Genomic DNA, 19,260 nt, shown 5'->3' with positions numbered 1-19,260 from the left:
TGAGGTCAGAAGTTCAAGACCAACCTGGCCAACATGGTGAAAACCTGTCTCCCAAAGTACTGGAATTACAGGCGTGAGCCACCGTGCCTGGCCTAGCAGTACTCCTCTGATTAGCAGCAGAAGGATTTTGTGGCTGAAAAGTGGCCTGAGTTTCCTCCTCCCCCACACCAGACCTCAACTTACCCATCTGCAAGCTTGGGGCTGGGGGCAGCTCAGTGGGCTTGACTCTGCCACACCCTGGAATTACCCGGGGAGTTTCAGGAAACCCAGCTGGCCCGGCCCCATCCCAGAGGTAGTGGGTCTGGGGTGCCGCCACAGTCCTTCAGGTGGTGTTAATGTGCGGCCAGGACTGAGAACTACTGCATTTTGAAGAAGGCTAGAGAAGGTCCCTCCAGTCCAGATGTTCTCTGGACTCTCTCCTCACCCCTCCTGGGGAGCTCAGATCCTGCCCAAGCACCCCACTGGTCACAGGGACCACTTTCTCCCTTCAGCTGCAACCTGTTACCGACAATTTCTGCTCCCTCCTGCTCTGACCCCAAGGGATCGCTGCAGGTACCCTTTCAAGGAGGGAAGTGCGTAGAGGATGGGAGGAGAGGAGGAAGGAGCAGAGGCCCCCAATCAGCCCATCCCTTAAACCAAGTGACAGGCGGTTCTAAGGTTCAGGGGAAGGTGGGCTCATCCCTGCCTAGTCGAGTGAGGCACAGGCTTCAGGAAGAAAGAGGTATGAGCCCGGGTGCCCCTGGGGCTCCAGGAATGCCAGGAAAACCTTGTGTCTAGAACTTTCCCCTCTGACCATGGGCTGGCCAGTGGTCCTGCTTCTCTGTGACTCTCCCTCCCATTCAGTGCCAAGACACTGCAGCCCAAGTTCAAACCCTGCTCTGTGGTGTGCTGGGTGATCCCTGGCAAGTGACTCAGCTCCGCCTCCTCCACGCGACGGGGTTGCCATGAGGATGAATGAGACAGACTGTGCAAAGTGCTCACTGAGCACCTGAGCCACTGTCAGTAGGAATCGCTAGGGTTCAAAACACCACGATGTCACAGGCAAGAGCCCAGAGAAACAATCAAGGAGACAAAGCCGTTGGGTGTCAGGTTCATTCCCTAAATACTAACTGCTTCCCAGATTCTCCCCTTTCTTGTTTTTGTTCCTGAACCCCACCCTCAATTCCCCCGAGTCTATTCTGGGAAAAGGATCCAAAGCTCATTCTCACTAGAGTGAAAGGGAATGCCGCGAAGAGCAGAGCTCCAGACTTTTGTGTAGAGAGGCTGGCAAGAGAAAATGGAGGCCTCTGTGCACATTTCCGTTTTCACCCTTGATTTAAAAAAAAGAAAAATGACATATTGTCAAGGAACCAAGGATAATGCTTACTCCGGGCAGTCATGCTCTTTGGGGAGCCTTGCTCTTGGAGTCACACTTGGATGCTGCTTCACTAAAGTGCTGGGAGGTCCCCGCTACATGATAGCTGAAGTGTGGGGCTAGGCCATCCACGGATGGGGAATGTCCGTAGAACTCATGGAAGGAACTGCCTTGGGACTCACACAGGGTGACAAGGAGGAGCAGATGGGAGTTGGTCCTGGTGGCTGCATGCATCAGGATTTCTGCAGCCCCCACTAGCCTTTTAGTCAGCCGTTTGTCTGTACAACTTCCAGTTTTCTCCATAAAGATCATCCACATCCCGACAGCCAACAGGTATCATCACTCAAGCCCTCTCTGAACCCCGACTGGGAGCAGACACTGGGAGTACCACCTCAGTGAGGATCTGAGCCCAGCAAGGATGGAGGGTGCAATTGATTAGCAATGTCTGCTATGGGCAGCAAATGGGGGATGCTGATCGAATGCCATGCACTCAACATCCCTGATCTATACTTTGAAAGTCACCAGGCAGCTCAATAAATACTGGCTAGATTCTACAGGGTTACTGGCAAATTTCTCCTCCAGTGAACTTTCTCATAGCCATCCAGCCAGCAGCTACACAGATGCCAGTGGCATGCTTTGCACTTGGTCCTGAGCTAGAAGCTGGAGATACAAAACTACCTGAGACAGGCCCTTGTTCCCTGATGCGGAGTGGAGGATGCAGTGCATGGAGGATGCAGTGCAGCTATGCAGATGGGGAACGAACCAGAGGAAAGCACGGCAGGAAGAAACATTCCCCTTGCAAGCAGAGCCTAGATTTATAAGGACAGTTGGAATTTGGAGTCATAATGACACCTCTGGGCCATGTGGCAAGCAACTCTGATTACCCTCTAGACGGGAGGGCAGTCACAATTTAGGGCCAAAGCAACTAATAAAATCAGGCAAAATAAGTGGCACCATGTGTAAGTTCACACAGTTTGGAGAATAACGCAAAGAACTAACAACCGCAAACATCTAATAATTGTCATTGTTAGAGAAATGAGTGGGAAATGGGGCAGAGGCTCCCTTACACATGAGCCTAAACATTTAAACATGTGTTTCATGGTAGGTCCAGCTGATACATTTTTAAAAGAGGCAACGTTCTCTGCATCTGTGGCTTATGACTTGAAACGTCCCTCCAGGTTTGGGTTTGGCGGCGGTATCCCTCCCATATCAGCCTGCTCAGAGAACAAGATCCATAAACACAGGGAGAGATACACCCGAGATAGGAGTGCATTGAGCTGCGATCTATCCTAACAATCAACAGCAGCAAATGGAGTGGTGTTTAAAAGCTGGTTGGTGTTACTTCATTGGTTATATTCACCCATGTAATGACACCCTCTCCATCATTTCAATACACCCGCCTCTTTCTCCCCTATCATAAATAGATTAGAAAACCAGTTTCCTCCTATGGCCATGACCCTATTGGCTTCTAAGCTCAGCCCCATATGAATCAGCCCTGGCTCACCGAGATGGCATCTGAAATGACTCAATAACGAGGAAGCACAGACATCAATAAATGAATCACGCCTTCCGCAAGACCAAACCTTTGGCTTTTACAGACACCAATTACAAAGTAGAAAGAAAAGAACAAAGAAATTATTCAGGGTGTTTGCGCAAAGTTGATTCAGAGGTTTATAGAATTATTACCGACTAAACTGTTTTTAGGAAAGCAATTAGAGCTCTGGCCAGCTACAGACATCAGCTCAGCCCGCTGAGGGGAATCTGCGGAACAGGCGGAGCAGGCACCAAGTTCCTGCGGGGTTCCCAGACCTGCGCAAAGTTCCCGGGCTTCACTTTCCACCTTCTCCTGGAAAAAGCTGTTCCAGACGTTGCAGAAATCCTAAGAAGTGAGCACGTACATATGGATACACACACACACAGACTTGGCAAAAGTCTCTGTATTAACTTTTATTTTTTATTCCTTAAATGTAGCAGCCGTAAGAGGACATTGAGATTCTCCCTTCTTTGGGAGTCTGAAGCACATCACTGACCATATTCAAACTCTCACGCCATCTCTCAACTGACATCCAAAGAGGTGTTTCAGATCGAGGTTCTGTTACCTGCTGCGTAACTCAGGGGAATGAAGAAAGGTGTTTGCTGTGGCCCCATGCAAATTGTGAGCCTCCCTAAAGGAAGTGTGGCCTCTGGGATGAATCACCCCACGGGCTCAAAACGAATCTTGTTGTCTGGGCATCTGAACCTTACAGGACAGCTTGTGCAGTCTGTGGGTGTCACCCATATCAGGGATGTGCAAGTCTAGTGGGCAGCTTGATGCAAGAGGGAGACAACCTGAGCTCCGCTCAACTCACACTCTCGGGTAGCCGGCCCGCTTACCACCAATCCCTACTTACCATCAGCACCAACACCCTCGTGGCCATTTATTATCTACTAAGAATCAGTCCTGTGATAGGTGCTTAAAAGACAATTTATTTAATCACCTCCGTGCAGTAATTATAAATCCTAGTTTATAAACGAGGCAGCCAAGATCAGGGAGCGTAAGGAGCTGACCAAAGACTCCACATCTAGAAAGAAGCTGAGCTGTGTTAAAAAGCCCCTGGATCCTGCCACAGTCTCTCTCCCTGCACAACTACCAGGTGCCAGGACTGCCCCACAGGCTGAGCAAGGCGTGTGGGGTGCAGGGTAGTCTCTCGGGATCTGGTCTAGATGAGCAGAGGGGTACCCAGGCAACTGAGACCACTGGTGCTGAAAACCTCCTGGGGGAAAGAGCAGTTTGCATTTGCTCAGAATTTCTGAAAACTGATTCAACTTCCCATTTCTCTTGCTGCTGAGGACACAGCCTGGAAAATCTGATTTCACCTGCCTAGGGGAACCCAGGGCAAAGTGGGGAGAAGGTCAGGTTCACCTGAGCTCACCCTGTGACACACCTGTGGGAGGTGGGATGCCCATGGTGGACTCCAACAAGGGACTTCAGAGAAGCCTCCCAGCCTTGGCGGTTGGAACTCACATGTTTTGACAGTCCATGTTTTATATATATCATACATAAAATGCAAATGTATACTGTATATACTTGAAGATACATGGCTCTAAATATAAAAACACACCTTTTATATTCTTAACCACTGACACTCAGACAAATTCAGGGCTGGATTTGTCACTTTCATGCTCCCAAAGCCAGTGATGAACTGGCCCCTCCTGGAGACCTTAAGGACCAGCAGAGACTCTTCCACTCCTGATGCTGATGCGACCTGCATACTGGGAATCCATGACAACCTGCCAATGACAACAGAGGCTGACAGCTGCCACTGACAGACCCCACCACGGGCCCACGCTTTACAGAACATGTTCTGGGGAACAGGGAAACTGAGGCACACAATAATTCTGCTTCTACCGACTGTCAAAATGTTTATTGATCTATTTGGTGTCAAGATCGTGCAACTTTTATCAATACAAATAAGGACTCAGCACAGCCACCTCCCCTGAAACTCCAAAAGCCTAAATTGGGGGGCAAAGGATATAGGACGGTTTCTTAGGACTTAAAAGGCAAAGTGACATCTCGAAACTGCATGACCGCTAGCTGGTTCTGGCTGTGGCCGTCCAGCCTGGCGGGGGCGCCTAGCACCACCGACAAGGAGGATTGGGAGGTGTTTTTTGCTGATGGTGAAGAGTTGGTTTGTGGAGGTCACAATCAACCTTTATGCACCATCCAGATCCCCGAGTCAGTGGGGAGTTTCAACTTGCTACCAATAATTAAAACTCTCTTTTCTGCCAGTAGAGCCATTTCCCAAGCCCACTGAAACAATAACAAAAGATTTTAGTTAAAAGACATCAAAAAAGGGGCCTGGCATGGTGGCTCACACCTGTAATCTCAGCACTTTGGGAGGCCGAGGTGGGTGGATCACCTGAGGTCAGGAGTTTGAGACCAGCATGGCCAACATGGCAAAACCCTGTCTCTACTAAAAATACAAAAAATTAGCCAAGTGTGATGACTCACGCCTGTAGTCTCAGCTACTTGGGAGGCTGAGCTAGGAGAATCACTTGAACCCGGGAGGTAGAGGTTGCAGTAAGCTGAGATCGCACCACTGCACTCCAGCCTGGGCGACAGAGCGAAACTCCATTTCAAAAAAAATAAATAAATAAAAATAAACATAAATAAATAAATAAAAGACATAAAAAAAAAAGAAGAAGAAAATCAGACTATACTTCTAATCTTTCTGACTCCTTATTAGTTTATGGCAGAGACTGATTCCAAGCCACCTTTCTTCCTACCCTCATCCCCACTAACAACAAATATATACTAGAATGTGCTGGAGCATTAGGAATAGCTGATCACCACCTGATACCGCCAAAGTTGAGTCATAATAGCTGCTTAGCTTGGTTCAACATGTGGCATCTCAACATCCCCTCTGAGCAAACTCCACCTTCCTCCATGAAGAGGATATTAACCCCAAGACACTCCCAGTCTGCAGCAAGTGTATGCCAAGAAGAACCATGCTTGGAATTCTCCTTCTGGGGGCTTGCAGCAAGCCCTGGCAATGAATTTTTGCCATTTGATGGCCTTTGTAGAACTAAAGCCATCACTGTGGAACCTTGACCACACAGGACAACTGAAGCAGGTGCAGGGGAGGTGGGTCCGCATTGACTTCTGCACCTGTCCCTTAGCTCTAGAAGAGAGGGTAGGTATGAAACTCAGGCACAGCTTCCTGCCCCAGATGGTGGAAACTTTGGAGCATTAAAAATCACATTTTGTGCCAGAGGTGCTTTTCAGGTAACGGTCTTGACAACCCCATAAAACAGATGTCATTCTTCCTTCCACTTCACAGACTGGAGGCTCGGGAAGATACCACGCTCACCCCCGAAACGAAGGTCTTCAAAGCCTGTATCTTGAACACAAGAATCTGGAATCTCTCGCAAGTTCGCCTGCCCACTTCCTCCCTTCATCCAATGCATATTAGACTCCTACCAGGTTCAGGACACAACCAACAACCACTCGGTGCTTGGTGCCTGGGGGGAAAGCAGACATGGCACAGCTAATGACACAAAAATCGGATTACTGCCATGAGAGGTGGGACAGGAGGAAGACTAGGGTGCTCGTGGGCCCCAAACAGGACACCAGGCTGGGGGTCTCCCTAGGTGAGGCCCTGAAGGTGCCTCTGAGTGTGGCCTCTCAGCTTCCCTTCTGAAATGACTAGTGTTCTTTCACCTGTCTCCCTACAAGAGCGGCAGCTTGCAGAGGGCAGGAATTTGTCTGTGTCGTTCCCTGACATTCTGTGGCCCTGGGAACAGCACAGTAGGTCAGAGGTGCGTGGCAAATGGTGCTGAACGCCGAGCCCCTGCAGAGGCTGTGTCTAGTGATGTCCCCTATCAAGCCTACATTTGACTCCCTGGGAACATTCCCCAGCTACTCCCTAAACCCCTGCCATGACATCTGTTGGTGCTGGTATGTCAGAGATGCACAGAGGAGCTGGAGACAGAGACACCGGCTCCTCACACAGCCTGACAAGGCACGTGTGTTTGGGGGAGGCATTTCCAATGAATGTCAGCCAGTGTCTTGCCAGAGTAGAATGGACCCAATTGCTCTGAGAGGTGGCCAATTCTTATGTGTTCTTCCCTAACAAATGGTCCAATATGGGCTTGCACTGTTGGGAACCTAAAATACCACTGCAATGACCAATCTTGCAAAGAAAGCCCTGGAGCTCAGGTCGGTGTGGTGGAAAAGAAAGCCTGGGAATGTGGGCTGCAAGGTCAGGGAGCTTGGGTTTGAATCCCAATGGAGCATCAGTTCCTGGCTGTGTGACCTCGAGCAAGTATCTTACCCTCTCTGATCCCATTTTTGTATTCACAAATTGGTGCAATAGCTCTCTCAGGGTTGTTTTGAACACTGAGAAAAATGCGTCACTAATACCTGGCACATAATAATCTCTTCACATTCAACTAGGAAAAAAAGCAGAAGCAAAAAAAATCCATCAGTCACCAGGGGAACAGAAAAGAGAAGCCATTCTGTGGCTCTCAGATAGCTTGGGGATGCCCCCAGCTCTTCCAGGTCCACTCTAGGGTGCTGAAGCCCCTGCCCTGGCTGGTAAGTCATTCTGGGATTTTTCCCAGTTTGGTGACCAACAGTTCTGCCAGTGCCTGACAAGACCCTGACGAGACCCCTGAGGTGTCAAGGTTTGGCTTTGTAGTGTCATCCAACGGGAAAATGAGGTTGACTGTCAGTACTCGGCACTGTCACAGCTTCACAAAGGGGTGCAGCCCACCCCGGGGAGAAGGCAGGAAGGAGTGCTTGGAGCAGAAGTGAAACTGAAGACCGGCCCCTCCCCGGCCCTCCCCCCGCTGCACCTGTCGATGGGGGTAGGGGAGATCAGGGCCTTTCTTTCAATGGTTTGCCTCTCACACGCTCACCTGTTAAAAATTTCAATTGATTCTCAAAAGGGGAGCCCCAAACCATCAGAAACTACTGTTTTGTGCCTTGCCTTGTACCCCCTCTTCCAGCCTCTGTCCACCAAGCCTGGCAGTGGATTAAGGGAACCCGGCTGGCAGGCCCGAAGAGACTGTCTGGGGCTTCCCGGGCTGGCAACAGGCATGCTGGGGTCGTTGCCAGCCAGGTTTGCCGTGGACCTGGCAAGGACAAGGAGTATTACACAGATAGTCAATTACTTCCATGTTTAAGGCCATGGGCCCCAGATGGGCCTGTTGATTCCAACCTTCCCAGCCAGTCCGAGGGTGGGCAACCTTTTTCTGGTGAAGGCCTTCTCATCACCAGGCACTCTGTTACAGAGTGACCGCTAGGGAACCAGGCAGAAAGGACCATCGAGTCCAATCCGCCCCACCACCACCCACCTCCACGAACACACAGCTGCGCCAGACACCAGGCCACACACAGCCAGAATCTCTCGGCACCCTCAGCACAGGGGCTATTATCACCCCACTTTACAGACCTATCAGGTGACAGTGAAGGGGAGCACAAAGGGGACGGGGCCAGCAAGTTTTGACGTCTCCATCCCTCTGGCCCTCGATCACACTCCTAACCCACCCACAGCAGGGCAGGTCACTTGATGGGACAGATGGGGTCTGCCAGCAGGTTCTGTGGGGCTTCTTGGTGACAGGGGAGACAAAAAGAATTGCCACACTTAAAACCCAGGAGTTTTATGTCAAAATCTAACCATTCAGCTGCCCTGGAATGGAAAGATCTGGCCACTCAGGGCCCACGTGGCAATGGTGGGCTGAGCAGTGGCCACAGTGCCTTTAAACTGGACTCTTCCCCCGGTTCCCTGGAGCCCACCCCAAAGACAACTGAGTTTGCTTCCCTGAGCCATGCTCCCCCAGCCTCGGGGAGCCCCTGGCATGGCATGGTACCATCCTCGTCACTCCAGAGGGTGCATGAAGAGCAGGTCCGCCCTCCCGCACAGCTCCCGCACGTGCCCCAACCATGCATGCGTTACGCAACACTTTGTAAAAAGCAAAAAATGGGCCCTCAGCTTCAATCTCCTTCTCTCAGTATGTGCACCATGCAGAACCCGAGGCTGGCAGCAGCACAGCCTCCGAAATTCACCGTGTAAGAGTTCCTTCTCTTTGGGCAGGATCCCAGACACCGGGGTGCCTGCAAACTTGGTCTCTGGATGCTAACACCTGAAGCGAGAAGGCCACACCAATCCTCAGGTTTGGACCCTGCCACCAGCACCCTCCTCCAAACATTTTCTGGCTTTTAAACTATTGACAGGACTATAAACATTTGAACTCCCTGGCCCTGGGCCAAGTTGGGAGTGGAGATGGTGGGGGTAGGCACGTGGGAACACCTGACCCCGTGGCTCTGGGGCAATTTGGTGGCGGGTGCATCTTGCAGCATGGAGGCTGCCTTGGGGCTCCTGAGGGAAGCAGCTCTGCTGTAGATGCTTCCAGCCTCCACGGACCTCCGGACAGCCTCCCTTCTCCTGGGCAGCAGCACACATGGCTCCACTTTCCTTCTTTTTTGGACAGAGTGCATACGTTTGCACCAGTTACAGGGGAGAACGTGCACTCTTCCCCCTTTTCTTCTTACGTGGCCAGAAGTTTTAACCATTCCCAACCCAAAGAGAAGAGGGCAGGAAAGACAGATGGGAGTAGAAGCTGTGTGTGCCTGTGTATGAATGTGTGTGCGCACGTGTGTGTGTCTGCACGTGTGCACACGCACCCACTCACAGCCGTGTGTGTGTTTGTACAGGAACAATTAGTTATCCTGTGCCTTGACAAATGCTAAACTCACCTCGACCCTGGGTCACACTGGGCAGTGTAGCTGGCTTAACCCAGACCTCCTGGGAAGCTGCGGCCAACTGTCTGACCTAAGACTCAGGTCACAGAACTCAACTCCCTTAATAACTCCCTTTGTACACCACAACCTAAAACCCAGACAGTCAGAAAACCTGTGGGTGAAAAGTCTCAGGGTTTAGTGGGCCCACAGGGGAGAACAGCTGGCGTTAGACGTCTATATTTTAACCCCGATCCAAAACATCAGCTTTCACTAACGCCGGGGTCTCTCCTTAGAAACGCAAATCCAAGATGAAAACGGGAAAACTTCATCTCAAGAGGAAGCCCCTGTCTGTCCTTCATGGCACACAACAGGCACTCAGTAAAGCTGAGTGGATGAGTGGCTGCGGAGTGGCCACAGGCCTTCACGGGGACGGGCATCTGATGGGAACTGAGGGTCTCCTGGCAACGCAGATGCTGCCCTCTGGCCCGCAAGCCCCTTAGGAGAAACCACTAATTGATTAAACAGTGGTCACAGTAAGGGGCATTTGACCATGTCTGGAGACATTTCTGGCTGTCAAACCTGGGAGACGGGTGCTGGTATCTAGTGGGTGGAGGCCAGGGGTGCTGCTAACACCTTACAGAGCACAGGACGGCCTTTCCTGCCTCCCAAAAAGAATTACTGGGCTCAGAATGTCACAGTGCCAAGGCACTGTCTCTACACCCTCACTTGATTCAAGCAAGTGTCAAAACAGCATGTGCCAGGCAAACACAGGGAAACCTGGGTGTCCTGTGAGTTTCTGATATTTTCTCATATTTGTTTGGAACAGGTTGGAGAAGAGGAATCAGAGGCTCGGTGACTCTGGCCAGTGGGTGGTGTTAAAAAGACAGCTGTCCTAGATACCACCAGAGATGGGCCCAGGGCAGGGGCACCTCCCAGGACCCTCAGGAAACGTCTCCCGCATGAGCAGACACTGGATGGCCCCAGGTTCAGTCTTTCCCGAGAGAGACAACTTAGCATCCATCTGGGCCCCAAAAGTTTGAGATAATAGCCAGAGGAGAAAGACCAGGGGGTCATCTCCCAGACGCAGCTGAACTGAAACGAGGTAGATGAGGCTGCCAGGAAAACCGGGTGCCGGAGTCCTTTCCTCAAAAGTAGCCGCATCAAGCTCCAGGCTGTCATCTGCTGGGCTGTCACTCGTGCTGGCTGCTTTTAATCCCAGGACCCCTGGCTTTTTAAAAGAAAGGGTTTTCCCACGGGTATGTTTTGGGAACACTGAATTGCCACCAGACAGCAACCTCATCCCTTGACTCTCAGAAAAAATGGGGCCCCAGGAGTATCCTGTTACAGTCAAGCTCATTCCATTCAGCATCCTGAGAGCAGACACGAAGGGGCTCTGACGATTTCCCCCAGCCCCCAATTTCAAGGAGGACCTGCCCTGGGGCCCAAGTTCCAAATTCAAGAGGCGCGGGTGTGCAGTCCAAGAGAAACCACCCTGGCCTGGGGCTGGTGTGGGTTTTGGACCTTGGGCAAAACTTTCCACAGTGGGCTTTCCTCATCTATAAGCCAGGGATGTGAACCCCGAGCTTGCGTAGGCTCCTCTCAGGTCTGAAATTTGGGGTAGCTGAGGACCACACATGGGAACCGGCAGTGGGTGGGAAGCCCGGTCCTGCCCAGTGACCTCCAGCCAGGCTCAGCAGGGCAGAGACGCTATCTTGAAAGACTATAGAATTTTAGATTTCATCCACCTGGGTCTCATTCTTCAGATGAGGAGAGTGAGGCCCATCATGGCTTAAGGACCTAGCAAGGTATCTTACAGGATAGGAGCCACGTGGACACTGCCTCAAAGCCCAATTCCAAAGCATCCATCAAGTTCTAGTTGCAAACAACTCCCAGCATGTACTAGGTGAAAAACAGCAGCCACCACTAGTTAAAAGAAAAACCAAGTAATAGCTTCTTTCCTTTCTTTTTTCCTCCCCTCGCTTCCTTCCTATCTTTTGGTGTAAAGAAACTCCAGGAGACACCAGGTCTTACTACTTCCTCACCCTAGTCCTTCAGGGAAATCTGATGAAAACAAACTGCTACAGTATACCTGCATTTTAAAGACTGGTTGGTTCCCTGGCGCCTTGCAGCTTTCTTCCAGTAAGTAGGGGGCTGTGTACACACAGAACACAGGACTAACTGGGGCACCCAGGGGCCAGCTGGAACCAGCTAGGGTTCCAGGTATTAACCCCAAGGGTCCTACTCACTTAAAGGCTGCCGGGGCGGCCGGGCAAAGTGCAGAGGGTGGCAGCAAGGCATTTAGCAAGAGGCCTTGATGTCAGGTCAAAAACATCATGAAGGACTGATGAGCCTAAGAGAGAACAGAAATAAGAACTATGCTTGTTTTTTGTTTTTTGTTTTTTTAAAGTCCTGAACCATAAAGAGAGACAAGAGTAAAATGCTGCACTGTGCCCAGCCCTTGGAATACGGGTGACACAAGGATGTGTGCCCCTTGAGCAGGAGGTCCCCAAGGCAGCTTTACAGAACGAAGGGCAAAAAGTGAGGCAACCAGGGCCCTGAAGCAGCAATCCATCTAAGGCAAGACTCTCCAAACGTGTGCGAACGGATTTTCATAACATCCTCGTGCATTTCATTAGCCTCCCGAGTTCACAAAAGGCCTCTGGGAAGGCAAGTCGGTTCCGCAAACGCTGGCTCTGGGCAGGTCCTCCTGGCACCTCGCTGGTCTGGCGCAGGCCGGCTGCGGGGGGTAGGGGGAGAGCTATCCGTTCCAGGCTGGGAGGGAGTGTCCAGGTGGACGGACGGAAGGACCCACCGCCAAAGCCCTGCGAGCCTGGTTATTTTTACCACTCAAAGCTCACTGTATAGGCTCAGGGGCCACAAACTGGCAGCCCCCTGCGGACACTTGCTTATGAGCTGCCCAGACACTGCCTTCATTCCACGGCGGCTGCTTCCCAGTTCCGGGACCCAGCTAGGGGCAGCCTGGCCCTGGCAGGGAAGGGCTGTGTGCCCCTTCACCTGGGGCGCTTCCTCAGAGTGGGAATGGGAAAACTAAAGTTCTGGGAAGCAATAGGTCCCCGAAAAGATGGGCTGGGGGACAAGATGTAGGCTAGAAGCCAGAACCGGGGAGGTGGTGGTTCAATTCCCCGCTCAACCAATTGTCCACCTAGGTGGGCTGTGTGTGCAGGAGGTAGGGACTTACTTATCTGAACTTTTGGGTGCACAGGCGGCTGCGTTAGCTACAAGGTTCAAAACCCCACTCCCCACCGTTGGTCCACTAACCCCTTTTAGGGCCAGGCAGTCCTAAACACAAACAGCCCCAAACTTTGACTCCTTTGTAACCACGGCTTCAGCCAGACTGAACCAAGCTGTTCAGACAGAGGCTATTTATAGGTGCGTCGGGGACACAGACACTGGCACAATGACACACACACATTCAAGATCCACGCTGGGCCAGACGCGCCAGCGCTGAGCCCTGGATTCAGACACCTGGACACACACGGTCCCCAGATCCGGCCCAACCAGACCAGACCCCCAGAAAGACGCATACGCTCAAGAAAGGCACCCCGGCCCGGACACGGGAAAGACACACAGAGAGAGGCAGAAAGACTCGGAGGCACGCACTTTTGGGCAAGACCGCGACTCAGACCCCCAGACACCCCGAGAGACGCCGAAGACCCAGACAGAGCCACGCAGCCACGCACACTCCACAGACGCACGGACATCCACTCAGAGCCCGAGACAGCACCGCAAACACTCCAGACACACGCCCGGAGCCCCAGACACCTCGCAGACCAGACAGTGTCTCACACGCCCCTCCACCCCCGCCCAAAGTTGATAAAGAGCCGGCCTAATTGCTCCATCGCGACTGCCCCTTAGGGAAATAAAATGGAAACTTCACGGATCCGCCCGCACCAGCCCTCCCGCGCCGTGCGCCGCCGCTGGGCCCCGGGTCCGAGTCAGGGCGGGCGGGGCGCGGACAGCGGGGCCGTGCCCAGGCTCCCAAGCCCGCCGTCCGTAGGGACAAAGCCGGGCCGGCCGCCAGACTTGCCCAGCGAGCCGTCGGACTAGAGAGGCTTCGCGCCCGAGCGCGCGGCAGACGCCCCGCCAGAAGGACTCACACAGAGCGTTCGGTCCGAGGGGGGGCGCGCACGGCCCGGACGCCCCGCCCGCAGCATGTGCCCCAACATAGGGTCCGAGCCCGACGGAGTCTCCGGGGAGGGGGCGTGGGGTCACTCCACTGATCTCATGCTCTGGAACAAAGAGCGTTTGCTTGCACGTGCAGGGAGACAGTACTGCCGGCGGCGGCAGCGCACGCGGCCCACCGTTGACCCCCATCAAAGCGCGAGCATGGACGGCCGCGGCGGACCGGCGGCTGGCCCGGGGTGGAACCGCCGGAGCGTCCCGGCTCCCGCCTCGGGCGCCCGGACTCGGCCCCGCATGCAGGAGGCGCGGGCGCGGACAGGTGCCGCCCGGGCTCGCGGGCGTCGGGTCTTCGCGACACATCTCCGGGCGCCCGGGCGCCCACCCCAACCCATGCGCGGGACCGCGCTCCTCTGCGCCCCCCCGGCCGCCCCTGCCAGCCCCGGGCCTCGGCAGCCCCGGGGCGTCGGCAGTGCCCGCGGGTGGCGTCCGGAAAATGGGCTGGCAGCGGGGCGCGCGCTGCCGCCCGGGCTGAGCCTCTGCCGCTAGCTTTCCCCAGCCGAGCGCCTCCGCCGCCGCCGCCGCCGCCGCCTCCTCCTCATTCAAGTCCAAGGAGATCGGGTTTCGCTCCGAGACCGCGGTCGGAGGCAGGCAGACGGTCTGACGTCAGCGCTAGACGGGGCTGCCGGTTCCCACCGCGCGGGGGCCGGGGAGGGGGCGCGCGCTGCGCCAATCCCCGCCGAGGTTCCCCCGCACCCCCTCCCCGAGCCGGGGGGCGGGGTGACGGGAAACGGGGCGGGCTCTTAAAGGGCCAGAGCTAGGCGGCCCACGTAGACCCGGCACCCGCGCAACGGAGGAAGGGCCCTGTGCCCTCTCCCCAACGGCGGTCGGCTTGGAACGCCTGCCCGGCGCACGCCCGGGGCCAGGGAGCCGAACTCGGTGCCAGCTGCACCCGGGGGGTTGCTGGTGCGCCCTCCCCTCGCCCCCGTCCCTGGGGTCCTTGACCCAGGCTTCTGGGGCTAGCCTGTCTTCTGAGGAGCACAAGGTCCCTGGGGGCTCAGGGAAGAGAAACTGGAGAAAGGGGGAGGAAGCCCCCAAGATGCATCACCCATTGCCTGATTTCGCAGGAGACTGTCCGCCTTCAGTTCTGCAGCAACTCGGGAATCATGGCCCACTGAGCCCCCAAGCGCTTTCACCAGAACCCAAGGAGGACGACCAGGAAAGACGGGAACTCGCGTAGACACGCCCGGAAGCCCTTGTCATGTAAATAGCTGTCGGGGACTGGTGTACTGTCGCCGCCCCAGCCGGCGGGACCTGGGGCGAATCCACACCCATTGTCTGCTGCCCGAGGGGCCACCGGCTGGGGGGCGCGGCTCCGGAGTTCAAAAGGGATATGAGCGGGAGGGGTGTACTTTTATTTCATTAAGTTTTAATTACAGGAGTGCTACAAGAACACATTCTTCTGGTTTAAAAAGATATTAAAATATTACATAAGAGACCTCCCCTCCCTGGCCCACCTCCAGCCTCTTAAGAATTTAGTGTGTCGCCTCTTAGACACTTTCTCAAAGCTTCACTTATTTAACAAGCACTTAAGGAGCACCTACCTGTGCCAGAAACTCTCCAAATATTAACTCAACTTGACTCAGTGTGGCCGAATATCATTCTCACCATTTTACAGAGGGGGAAGCTGGTCAGGGAAGTTGCTTGTTGAAAGCCACACGGTGGTGGAGCCTGTGTTCCAACCCAGGACCCTGGGGTAGCTGCCTCTCCCTCTCCCACATAGTCCTGATTCTTTAAATATCCACATATTCCTGTAATGCCTGGAGTTTTAGTAATTAGCAGGGACTTAGTGTGTGTTCAAAGCAAACAAACAAAAAAAGCTTTTAAAAAATGTTATTGTGTTGGTAAACAGTTTGGATAGAGAAGAAAAAGCTGGAATTTGGGAAATGAAGGTGGCTACAGGGGAGAACTTACCTAGACCAGAGTGAATTCATCCTTCAAAGAAAGCCGGTGCAGGAAGTGGGTTCCTGCTCTCCCTGCACAGGCACAGTGGTGCGCCAGAGCTCCCCCAGAAAGACTGAGAGGCTGGTTCTGGAGAAGTCAAGCCCAGGGATGTGGCTCAGGCTGGTCCAGGCTCTTTGGAGGAGTCCAAGAGTGCCCAGCCCAGAGGGAGGTTCAGAGTCACTGACCATCTTCTGTTTGAGAGGAGAAGCTCACTCTTGGAGCCACAGCCAGCACTAGATCAGGACCCAGGCCCTGGCCCAGGAGTGGGGCAATACCCAGGGTCTACCCCAGATGGCACTCTGCTGTGAGCTGGGCTCCCTCAGCCCCTGCCTTGAGAAAGGGGCAGTATCATCAGCGTGTCTTTTATCAGGGGAGATATTGCTGCAGTTTGGCCTCTGCAACTTAAAAGAAAAGCTGAGGGGTCCTGAGCGGCCCTTGGGGGACCACTGCAAATATTGGCTGGGCCTGGAGATGACCTGGGTCCCATTCACTTCCTAGGGTAAAGGAGGTCATCTTTACCACTCCTGCTTTCAGCCATTTCTTCATTCATTCAATCAACTAACTCTGGCTGAGCTGCAACCCTGAGCAGAGGGAATTCAGCCATGCCAGACCCAGCCCCTGCCCTCCGGGAAGTCTCCGGAGACCTGGCTAGTCTGGCTGGGAGAAGTCACACGTTGATTGTCTTGGAAGTGAGATGGCATTTACACAATGGAGGCTGCACTGCCAGCAGGCAAAAATAACCAGTTAATTCAGTGGATTAAAGAAACCAAACCTACCCACAACACTTGACCTCCCATTGATCTGTCTGCGACAACGGCAGTGGCTACCATTTATTGAGTGCTGACGGTGTCACCTGGGATTGACTTAGTGGTCTCTGGCGCTAGTTCCAAAGTTGATTCTGTCTGGAGAGCTTAAGGCAGTGTTCAGAACTGAGGGTCCGACCTGAGGGTCACCCAAAGATGAGTGGGACATAGCTGTGTGACCTTGGCTGAGTGCTTTCACCTCTCCAACCTCAGTTTCCTCTTCTGCAAAATGGGTGGCTTCATGGCACCTTCACATGGTGTGATTGCGAAGAATGAAGGGATTGATGCCTTGCAAGTAGAGAAGAAGGGGCCGGATACATCTTAGTTGTTATGTTACTTAATCATCTTGGCAACCCTGGGAGGGAGGAACCACTATCATTTTATTTTCCATTTTACAGATGAGGGGAACCATGATTCCAGCACAGACAGGGCCCCTGACGGGGCAGTAGGAAAGGAGAATTGCTTTGGAAGGAGCATAGGCTGGACTGCCAGCATTCACAGGAGGCTTCGTGTGTGCCCAGGACTGCCAGAATTAAATACAGGACACCCAGTTCAGTTTGAATTTCAGATAAACTATGAATAATGTTTAGTATATCTCAATTGAACTGGATAGCTTGTGTTTTTCTTTGTGAAATCTGGTAACCCTAGATGTGCCAGGGATTGTGATGCCGGCAATTTGGGCACGAGGGGCAGAGCCCACTGTCAGGCACAGGCAGAGAAGGTCACAACTCCCTGATTCTACCCAGGGGAAATGGGCACAGCCAAGATGTTAATGGGCTGAGGAGGGAGGGCTCACTGCTGGAAGTGGGAGTGGGGAAGGGGCACCACGATTGGGCAGGCCTGAGTCCCTGGGAAGAAGGCCACAAGTCAGAGGTAAAAGAAAGGTTTTGTTCACTCATTCAACAAACATTCTGCTCCTATTCAGTGTGAAACTCTGTGCTGGGTATTGGGCACAGGGCTGGGAAGAAAACAAACTCCCTGACCTCAGGTGACATTGTGAGGGACAAAGGGACTAAAGACACACATGCAAACTCATAGGTCAATGTGGTCAGGAGGTCATTTCAGACATGGTGACGACAGGCCAAAGGCCAGAGTTGGGGTAAGATCAAGGAAGCCCTCTCTGAGGAGGTGGCATCTCATTCCACCTGCAGTTACCGACCACCCACAGGTGCAGCCCCAGCCATACTGAGGCTCACAGGTGAGGCTGACATCACATGTGTAAAAAGATGAGTCCAGGTGATCATTTCAGAGGGACCAAACCTGGGAAGAATATAAAGGGAGAGGGTTTGGAGGCGACTTGAGCCCAAAGCGTTGGGTTTCCTCTCTGGGGAGACGTGGGCTACGCATGTAGGGGACAGTGGAGAGGGGGTGCCAGGCCAGTGGGGGCATCAGGAACTAGGAGACTCTTATGGTCCCAGCAGGTTTAGAGTTTGGGACACATTTCCCAGCCTGGCCGTGGCCGTGGGGTTGTGAAATGGGTGTGTGAAGCAAATGGATTGTGAAACAGGTGACTGCAGAGACAGGCCTTTCTGGGACTCCAGACAGTGTGTGCCACCATCCGCCCTGCCCATGGGTTTAATCTGTGGCAGGGGGGATATTTCCAGAGGAAACGTCCTGTTTCAGCAGGTAAAGGGGCTTTGCTCCCAGCGGCGCCGTGCATCTGTGCTGTGTCAGACTTGGGCGCAGAGCCAGCTTTGTGGGAGTGCAGCCTCCCTGCACTCGCCAGGGCCACATGCTCTGAAGGGTCGGGGGTTTATTGTATTATTTTATTTTATTTTTTGGTTTAGTTTACTTCTCTACTGTTGACCTCTTGAAATTCCTAATAGCTAACAATTTCTCAACACGGGGGCCTGCAAATCTGTAACCCGTCCTGCTCAGATGCCAGGCCCCCACTGGCAGCCAGTTGGGACCCCGTGGAAGTCAGTGTGGGTTTTGGCCACAGCCGAGGGTGGCTGGCAGTGTCCTGACTGTGCCCGCTGGCCGAGGGTGGCTGGCCACTGTGGAAAGTGCCTGGCTGAGCCAACAAAGGTCCTGCTTGGGGAGCCGGTTGTGGGCACAAGGCAGAGGCTCTCCTCAGGGCCATCTGTGCCCCGGTCTGCTTGCCACCCCCTGGCCTGCCTGGACGGAGCTGCCTCTGCAGAATTAGTCTTGGGAAACCTTAAGCAGCTTAGTGACCTCCCCTCCCAACTTAGCACCTTTGGAAACGGCGTCCAGCAGGCTCATTTTGTTCCTCAGGTTGGGGTTAATTGGAGCTGTCAGCTTTCACAGGTTAGCAACTTTGGACTTCATTTGTGTTTTTTGTTTTGTTTTACTTTTGTTTTACTTTTAAACACTAGTAAGAGCCAATGTTTATTGGGCACTGCCCATGCGCCGTGCCAGGCCCTGTTCTAACCACTTCACATTCTTCCACTTAGTCATTCAACAAATATGCATTGGGATCCTACGGTGAGCCAGAAATTAGCTCACTGGATCCCCACAGCAACCCTCTGAGGTCCAAGCTAATATTATTCCCATTTGACAGATGGGGACACTGAGGCTTAGGGACTCAAGGATGAGGTGGAGCTGGGATGGGAATCCAGTACTTGGGCCCCAAAGCCCAGGGGTTGGCCTCAGCAAATGACGCCTTCTGCACCCCCTCTCCCTCCTCACTGCCTCTGACTGGGTTCTTCCCGGCCGTCCTACTGGACTCGGTTGGCACTGTCCCCCTTGGCTCCATGGAGGCTCCCTGGGATCCA

At 53.5% G+C, this 19,260-nt stretch overlaps 1 protein-coding gene across 2 annotated transcripts in view; it reads right to left on the bottom strand.

Annotated features, from left to right (window-relative positions):
* PMEPA1 (prostate transmembrane protein, androgen induced 1) overlaps positions 1-15,892 on the bottom strand; it is a 62,978-nt gene extending 47,086 nt beyond the window's left edge. The window contains exon 1 of one of the 2 annotated variants that reach the window (XM_017852092.1): positions 15,693-15,892. Coding sequence is in view for 1 of the 2 variants with exons in the window: in XM_017852090.1 (XP_017707579.1) it covers positions 14,827-14,830 (4 nt within the window). In the remaining variant the exon portion in view is untranslated. Of the gene's footprint in view, positions 1-14,826; positions 15,142-15,692 lie in introns of those variants that run through there. The other variant, XM_017852090.1, reaches the window with a different exon arrangement.
* Between the last annotated feature and the right edge of the window lie 3,368 nt (positions 15,893-19,260).

This window comes from Rhinopithecus bieti, unplaced genomic scaffold (genome assembly GCF_001698545.2).
Source record: "Rhinopithecus bieti isolate Rb0 unplaced genomic scaffold, ASM169854v2 scaffold_33652, whole genome shotgun sequence".
Lineage (NCBI taxonomy): Eukaryota > Metazoa > Chordata > Mammalia > Primates > Cercopithecidae > Rhinopithecus > Rhinopithecus bieti.
Note: the sequence above shows the minus strand (reverse complement) of the source record. Positions and strands in the feature narration are given on the sequence as shown.